This window comes from Anarhichas minor, unplaced genomic scaffold (assembly GCF_050575085.1).
Source record: "Anarhichas minor isolate MPS153535 unplaced genomic scaffold, ASM5057508v1 ptg000034l, whole genome shotgun sequence".
Lineage (NCBI taxonomy): Eukaryota > Metazoa > Chordata > Actinopteri > Perciformes > Anarhichadidae > Anarhichas > Anarhichas minor.
Window position 1 is genome coordinate 663,278 of NW_027466480.1, and position 8,694 is coordinate 671,971.

At 43.9% G+C, this 8,694-nt stretch overlaps 1 protein-coding gene across 1 annotated transcript; it reads left to right on the plus strand.

Moving 5' to 3' along the window:
- Positions 1 to 309: 309 nt before the first annotated feature.
- On the plus strand, positions 310 to 8,282 carry LOC142965583 (DEP domain-containing protein 7-like). The gene is made up of 12 exons (XM_076106587.1): positions 310 to 376; positions 653 to 838; positions 1,064 to 1,205; positions 1,309 to 1,404; positions 2,717 to 2,901; positions 3,325 to 3,523; positions 3,731 to 3,882; positions 4,036 to 4,227; positions 5,451 to 5,593; positions 5,704 to 5,829; positions 6,449 to 6,524; positions 8,008 to 8,282. Exons 1-12 carry the CDS (start codon positions 310 to 312, stop codon positions 8,217 to 8,219), a joined length of 1,776 nt encoding a protein of 591 aa, XP_075962702.1. The 3' UTR covers positions 8,220 to 8,282.
- The last annotated feature ends 412 nt before the right edge of the window (positions 8,283 to 8,694 follow it).

Consider the following 8,694-nt stretch of genomic DNA (forward strand, 5'->3'; position numbering starts at 1 on the left):
ACAACAAACATTATTATATTCTTATTTATTCCATTTTATATATTAAGGGACAAGAAGAACGACACTCGCACAATCAAGTAAAGGCAGCATTGTCTCCATTACACATATGAAGCGCATTACGGCGGACATATCAGCCGAAGAGACCAGGCAGCACAGCGTTAAAGCAGTGAGCCCTTGGCGCCATCTAGCGGGTAAATGTTACGCATGTACCAAATGAGCTTCTGCTTCAACGTGCTGTGCTTCACTGGCTGCTTTCTCCTGCTTGTCTGCCCACCTAGAAGTGCTTACCCCACTTATTTTCCGGCAGACATGGCGACAATAAAAGAAAGAGCCGCGGCGTTAAACCTTGCCGAAAAGTTGTGTGTGCGTCCTCGAGGTGAGTTAATCAAACACGCATTTCAAAGAGGTGTCCGTCATGGAGGCCCGTTCATGTGCCTGGTTATTTTCCTTTTGTCCTGGCCAATAAGCTAAACGCACAAAAAAAATCCGTAAAGTTGTTGTGGTCAACCCTCACTGATTTTAGGTAGTTAGTTAGGCAGTTAATTAGTTAGGTGCTTCCCTAAGCACCCTTCTATGTGTCCTTATTTTCAACACTGCACAGGTCATCTGTAAAAATATGTCTCCTTTGATCGTCTCTGCGTCCTTGTCTTAGCTCATGGAGCGTCCAGTAGACCAGCCCAGTCCTCTTCCACGTGGAGTGGCCTCATCTCCCACCTCAGGTCTTCTGTGACTGTGAAACGTCGTCGAGTTCATCTCAAGTCTCATGGCGACTGTTTCCTCGGCTCAGAGGCCGTTGATGTGGTGGCAGAGTACATCAGCTGTAACAAAGTCTTTGAGGGTGTGTGTGTGTGTGCGTGGGTGCTGGGCAGTGGATTTGACATATGGTAGTACATTTGGTAGCAAATTTTATATCAAATAATTGGGTGGATTTTCAATTTGAGGGTTCCATTTCACCCATGCCATCTTCTCATCACTGTGTTTTTTTTATTTGTATTATTCACAAACTAAAAGACATTCAACAAATTTCCCATTTCCACTTTTTTCTGCTTGGTAACAATTTAAGGTGCCAACGTGCTGCGGGACAAAGTGGCGTGCGTGTGCCAGGCCCTGTTGGACTGCAATGTGTTTGAGGCAGTGGGCACCAGAGTGTTCGGCAAAGTCAAGAAGCAGGATGTGTTTCAGGACAGCAAGAGTGCTCTTTACAGGTCACACACACACACCCAGGCGTAGTCCTAAAGCCACAGTCCAAAATGTCCATCCACAGTGGTGTTAATATGGTGTCCTTTTTTTCTTTTCCTACACACACAGATTTGTAGGCGTGTGTTCTCCTTCGGTCGATGAGTTGGAAAGAGGTGTGCTTGTGCAGGGGATCCAGAGACTGTTCTGCAGTGCACCTTCAGACAGGTACTAAGTCCAAATCCTTCATAGCATACACTGAGCACACAGTAGTCAGATCTACATAACAAAACAAACGTATATGATGCAGTCCACTACTAACTACAGACTCCAAAATGACCACAGAGTTAGAAAACCTATTTCACACAGTGTCGGCAATGACGTAAAGAGTGAATATACTGTAGGTAACATTCTGCAGTGGTTCATGTGTCCTCTATACTTTTAAGTATATATCTCTCCAGAAGATCATACAGCATTTTATATCATAATAGTCACGATAGTGCACACTTTCTGGAAAAGTCTATTGAAAATACATTTTAGAGTACTTTATATATTATTTATTTAGCATTGCACGTCAGACTCACAATGGAGAGTTTAAAAAGGAACTAAATTGATGCGGCAGAACCAGAGACATCGGCTGCATTCCAAATCACACACTTTTTCTTTTTACTTTTAGTACATACTGCAGCTGTCCTTACGAAGTACGTAATGTTGACCCTCTTGCTCGTATAGCTGCTGCGCAAAGGATTGTGGGTCAGAAAAGCATGTTGGCTCGCAAACTGCAAAATGTGAACGGATGTAGTAGCACATCCTGGTATTTCCATCATACTGCTTTTGAAATACTATGTTTTTGGACATGCTTCATCTTTTACTGGCATACTAAGTAGTATGAGTATCGGAACAGTTCCAGTCTTTTAACAGAGCTTTTTTGATTCTACGCACTCTTCTTCCTTGTCAAAACCTGGCATCCACGTTACCCACAATGCAACTCAAGCACCATCAGTTGGAGATTTGTGTGTGTTATGCTAGTAGCGGCTAATGTAGCCTCAAGCAGAGATGAGGAGCGGCTACAGAGGTCTGATAAGCTCACTTCTTTCTAACTCCACACCTTCATATATTTTACTTATTTCATTTTCAAAGATGTGACATCACTCAAGGCAATTTATTTGACTTCACTCAAACCTTTTTTCACCTTTTAACACACTTTGATGTGTGAAATCGAGTGTCCCTTTTTGAAGATAAAATTACAGGATAGGGATGTTTTGATTTTCAAGTGACTGGAATACCGGACGAATCAAAGTACTTCATTACATTGATGCAAAACCCCTGTGAGTCCAATGTTACAATTAAACAGTTCTGTTAAGAAAAAAACAAGATGCCCGAACTCGAGGCTTCAAATTCGTAATCCGCAAACTAACGGGTGACGACAAGGTGACTGCGTCGACTTCTTATAGTTGTAGTCTGTGACGAGCATCCTTAAAATGCCTCTCCGCATGTCACCTGCATGAGCTCTCAGCTGTCCCCGTTTTTTGCATTCCAGGCAGGAGGAGCAGACATGTCCCACCGGCCCACATGTTCAGATTTCCACCCCCGTCAGACTTGCTGAGACGTCCACAAAAGCCAACCAGCTGGACACTCCTGCCGCTGCCAGTCCGTCACTTGAGCCTCCGGCGGACAGCCTGAGTCCCAGCGGAGTGCAGACGGACACCGTTTTACCTCAATCGTGTAAGACTCTACACCGCCCCTGTTTTCATCTGTTGAAGCTCAAATCAGTTCTCTCCTAATGTTACACACTTACTCGTGGTCACAGGGCTTGGAGCCTCTCTCAGCATGCACTGGGGTCAAAGGTCATGAAAACACCCTGATCGGACACAAGTGCACCACAGAGATAGAAGAAAAATAAATACAGTCATAGTAGGAAAAGCACAGGTGAATTTAATAACATTAATGATGGCTGCATTCCACTTTGGGAGACCCTGGTATTGTGCGTACTTCTCCTTTAGAAAATAGCAATCTAAGATGATTGGCTTTGCAAGCTATATCAGGTTTCCCTCTTTACCTCCATTAACAGCTTTTGATTAAGTGTTTCATAAATGCTTTATTGTCATCATTATTATTGTTTTTATTATGTCTTGCTCCACTCCCCAGTGGTAGACAAGGTGTGGCAGGAGCAGACTCTGCTCAGGCTGTTAAACCTGGTGGAGCTCCCCCTGCTGGAAGGGGTGCTTCAGTGCAGCCAGGCTCCATCCCCTCCTCCATCAAACCTCCTGGCTCACAGTAACCCAGACCTGATCTACAGCAGCAACCACCTGGACCGGCAGATCCTCAAAGTCTTCAGGGACTCTCAGTACGTTTTGGCTCCTCCCACTGCTTCCTCAGGTGGTTGCTATGAATGCAGGGTAGTGGTTTCCCCATTTCCAGTCTTTGTGCTAAGCTAACTGGCTTCATATTCAGGGTACAAACAGTATATATAGTGTATATAACCATATAGTGCCCTTTTAATGTAATGAAACCTGTTTTTGCTTATCGTCTCGTATTCCTCCTTATCCGTCAGGGAGGACGAGTGGCTCAGTGCAGCTCTGGACTGTCTGGACTTCCTGCCTGATCAGCCAGTGGTGGAGCTGAGCAGGGAGCTGCCTCACTGTTTCCCACAAGATCAGGACAGCTGTGAACAAGTGCCAGCCGGTAGCAGTTCACAAGACGGAGGCAAGTTTTCGGATAAGTATCGGAATAGGGGTGGGTGGGTGGGTAGGTGGGGTTGGGTTGTCCCACAAAGGCTAGTGCCGCTACCTGATTGCATTTGGTGGCCTCACTGTTGACACGACCGCCACTGTCAAAAATATGCATTTCTGGCTTCAGTGCAGCCTCTGGGGTCCGTGTCCACCCCAGTCCACCACAGCAACGAGCGGCCTCATCTCTCCCTGAGTGGGCTGGCCCAGTGCAAGCTGCTGCTGTACGGGACCCTGGTGAAACACTACAGCCACACAGACAGACCTCCACTGCTGCCGCAGCAAATGACCGACGTCTACACGGCCATCACCAACCTGCTGGGTAAGAACTGGCTGTGCGTTCCAATCAGGCGCCAAGCTACCTTTCAGAAAAGTGGCGCCAATGCAGAAGTGCATTCTCTCTAATGGCCATCAGGGGGCGACTCCTCTGTTTGTATAGAAGTCTATGAGAAAATGACCCAACTCCTTGAACACTTGATTTATTCCCTCAGTAAACATGTGTTTATGGTCTCAATCTCTAGTTTCAAGTATTCTACAATACAGCATGGTGTTCATTTAGGAGATGATGGTCCATTTAGAGTGAAATAGACCATAAAGTAGAGTATGCTTTAGGGCGTGACTACCTTGTGATTGACAGGTCTCTACTGCTACGTGAGCTGTATACAGCGGCTCTACGTCCCTCCTCCACAGTCCAAAAATGGTCAAAACAGCCGTCCACAAACTGGGTGACGTCACGCTGACTACATCCACTTCCTGTATACAGTCTATGGTTCCAATACCCATACCACCATACTATTTAGGGTGCCAGAATTTGTTTTTGTTAATGCAGTATGCCAAAAATACCAGCATGTTCTTCTACATATTCTGACCCACAATCCTTTGTGCAACAGATGTATGAGCAAGAGGGTCAAAGTTCAAGGTCCCATGTGAGGTCAAAGTAGTATGTCCCAATTGAATGCATACTGCAGACAACAGTACGAACTTTGTAAAGTGTTGCAGCGTGTACTGAGTAAAAAGAAAAACTATACGATTTGTAATGCAGCTTAGGAAACCAAAGTTCCTCACAAGAAAGCTTGATTTTCTCACTTATTTAGATTCACGCTGTAAAAACAAACCAGGGATCGTGACTAAGCCTGTTTGTCGTTCCCACACGTCCTGGAAAAACAATTTTCCAATCATTGAAAACGCATTGGGAAATTAGAGGAGAGAAAGTCAAATTTCCTGGAAAATCTTGTGTTGTCTTAGGAAAATGATTTCAACATTCTCCTATTTTACTTTAGCTGCGAATGACCTTCGAGGCTATCAGAGCTTCCCATTGCTGTCTGAAAGGGATAAGTATGTTCAAGAGTGTTTTGAATAGGCTGCTCTCGTCATGTTGTGGACCCACAAAGAGGAACTTATTAGCGTATGTCAGTCATACCAGCTAGATCGTCACTGAAAATCTCCCAGAAAAGAATCTCTAGAAAAGAGTGGGAACCCTGCTGTATCTCCACACTCCCTTAAATGTCAATAATCTCGATATCCCATCACTCCTGCCTTCCCCAGTGAACGCTAAACTGGCCGCGGCTCTCGAAGCGCTGCAGTTGTGCCTGAAGCTGCTGCCTCCTGGCTGCAGAGATGAGCTGCGCACGCTGCTCACGTTCATGGCTCTGGCAGCCGAGCCGCAAGGGATAAAACTGGACAAGGAGGTGAGAGCTGGTGACAGTTTTTAGACAGAGAAGTAAGACGCAGGTACCACCTGCGTTTTTTTTTTTTTTTCCAGTAGTCTGACATTAACGATGTGCTGTTGAATGTGTAGATGGAGAACAGACAGGCGGTGAAGAGGTCTTTCTCCAGGGCAGTTCTCCACAGCAGGGTTCTTTCAAAGGACAAGGAGGACCTGATGGTGGTCTTCATGCTCAGCAACACAAAGGACATTTTTATGGTAAGGGAATGTCGGATTACATTCTTAGTGTCCTCTCCTCTGGCTTTTACCTCAACTCAAACAAGCCATGGGTTCCTTTTAAAGGTGAGGGTGAAAATGCACTATATATAAACAAAACGTAACTTTCTGCTAACATCCCCACAATGCAATGCATCACATTTAGATTTACTGCTCCCTGTAGCTCAAACTACAGAGTGTGTATTATACAGGGAGAGTAGTGAATGAGTGAACGAGGAAGTGATCTTGGTATGTGTTACTTCAGGTTAAATGTAGACTAATAAAAGCACGACTCTAATTGCAAACCAGAGTTTAGCTATCAAAAGGTCAATCAAGGATTTGCTTTATTGGTTTGCGGCTGCACATTAAAGTGTTTGTTTGAGTTTTGACGTTCAGTGGTTTTGTAACTCATTGTTACATGAACAAATTGCTCAAATTGGGTTGCAAAATACAGTTTAGAAAATGCCGCCCCAAGACGTTCAAAGAGGGCTTCAGGGGAAAATGATAAGTGGGGATCTTGAATTGAAATTCCAATCATTTTTGTGAAGCGCAATTTCATCGGCGAACCGTTTTTCCTGCCATTGAATCATTTGCCACCCAGACTTTTTTCTCTGTGCTTTAGATACCGGGGTCCCTGCACAAAGGAGTGAGCGACAAGCTGGCCAGCCTGGCTCAGGGGAAGCAGCCCGATGTGACTGGTAAACGAGTGTTGCTCCAACGCAGAACAGCGATTTAAAAACACCGTTCTGCTTTCTCAGTCGAATAGATGTTTAGGAAATCTTACCATCTCACTGGGTTGTATCTGTTGCTGTACAGCTTCACTCCCAACACAGATACCGTATCCATTAAAAGATACTTTTCACCATCAAGCTCTAATTCACCTTACGACCTGGAACAGTTGAGGGATTAACTAAAATTTCTCATCTGGCTCCAGTCAACCATCTGGGATTCAACACATCGCTGTGGCCATGTGTGTCCTCATCACATTACAAATGTGTATTGTATTATACCTCATACATTCCATGTTATTTCCACTGATAAAGGCACTGATATTTCTCATTTAATGCAATACCAGCCTGTGTCTAGTTACAGAAAACTGTGTTTCATATGATTTCTTATTTTTTCTGCAATCCCTGAAGCCCAGGAGCTCAGATTGCAATATTTTTCTTCTTCTGTTGTTGAATAATAAGATGCAGACCCTCACAGTTAAGAGCTGTGATCAATTTCTCACACATACTTTGAGAATCAGATGGTTTGATGTTAACTTTGTCATGTTTATAGATTATCACATCACATTACATTAACCTATTTTACATTTTTCGCATGTTGGGCAAAATTTTGACAGCAGCCCCAAACTGATGACACATTTTTAATAGAATATTGCCTGCAGCTGCTAATGAAGATGAATTGTCAACTTCCAAAATTCTGTTGCTGTTAAGATATTCCTTACTTGGAGCCCAGGTCCTTTAATTTTTTTTTTTTTTTTATAGACGGCTTTTATGTGACTTGCTGAACAGCAGCCACTGAGGTCACAAGGGACAAATGGTCAAATGTAATGTAACACTAATACAAGTAGAAAATAACGTCAGCCAACTGGTCAGACCACACTACATGTTACACCGTCTTGTTTAAAAGCTACACTAACCAATGTTTTTAGATTACAGCAGATCAAGCAACATGTGTGTAATGTGGAAGGGGTCGCGTGATGAACCCACAGAGAATCAACACGGGACTCTTCAGTTCTCCTCAGCTCATTGATTGGATTTTACGACCCCACAGCTTTATTGTTTCGGTTCACTCTCACTGCTCGTATTAATCTCAAATAAGTTCAGATGAAACTGCCCAACACCAATCTAACAAAAAAGCTATCAATTATAGCTACTTTACAGAGCATTTAGCAGCCACATATTCCCCTTGGGTGGAGACCAACATTGCGCTAAAAAGGAAAACTGTATATTCACTCTACATATGCCAGGTGGCCAAAAACTCAACTTAAATGCTAATGTTGCTTCATTTCTGCTGGATTTGTTGGCGGGCATTAACGCTTTTCCCTTGACAACGTTGTGTTTGCGCTAATAACTGAATCTAATGTTCATGATTGCAGCAAACAAGTTAACATTTACTCTTAAGTCCCCCTCCCTGTTTACACTATGCTCTTTTTGTTTCTACTCTGTGCTTCAGGCTTTACGTTCTGTCAGCCGGTCTCCTGCGGGACTGACACTGACTCTACAAAGAAGAACACCAACCAGGAGCTGTGTGCTCTGCTGGGCACCATCCACCAGGACACCAAGATCTCTGCCAAGGAGAGAAAGCGCCTACTCGGACAGTTTTATCAAGCCCACCCAGAGATATTTAACCAGTACTTTGGTGAATCTGCTGCTGGTGTGCTGTAGTTTTGTGAAGACACAGGCGCTCTCTCTCTCTCGCTCTCTCTCTCTCCCACTGTACGATTCCCAAGCAGCTAGTGTTAAATTGTCATATTGGTGACTAACAATACCTCCAGCATGCGATTGCACCTGTATGTGTGTATTCAGTTTACTGTCGCTCAAAGTAAATAAACTGTTGATGTACTTTTGGTCGTCTTTCTCTTTCACGGATGCGAGAGTTGATGTGAAACAAATAAATGGAAGAGAAGAGGGGAAGCCCATCACTGGGGGAAAAAAATGGCAGTCCCAAAAACTAAAAAGGTATTTAAGTATTCCATTTTTCCTCAGTCTGGTGTAGTGTATCATGTGTCCTGAGCTACATCACCCCAGTATTTGTGTATAAATGAATTAATGTGGCAAATTTTGAAAAATATGGATTGATGGACTTCCAGTGATGCACTCAACTGAATTTTAAAGCTATAAAGCCAGCTCACTCCAATCA

Coding starts and splice junctions, on each gene's coding strand:
- LOC142965583 (XM_076106587.1), top strand. CDS start 310: ATGGCGACAATAAAAGAAAGAGCCGCGGCGTTAAACCTTGCCGAAAAG. Junction 839..1,063: donor CTGTAACAAAGTCTTTGAGG/GTGTGTGTGTGT, acceptor TAACAATTTAAG/GTGCCAACGTGCTGCGGGAC. Junction 5,830..6,448: donor ACACAAAGGACATTTTTATG/GTAAGGGAATGT, acceptor TCTGTGCTTTAG/ATACCGGGGTCCCTGCACAA.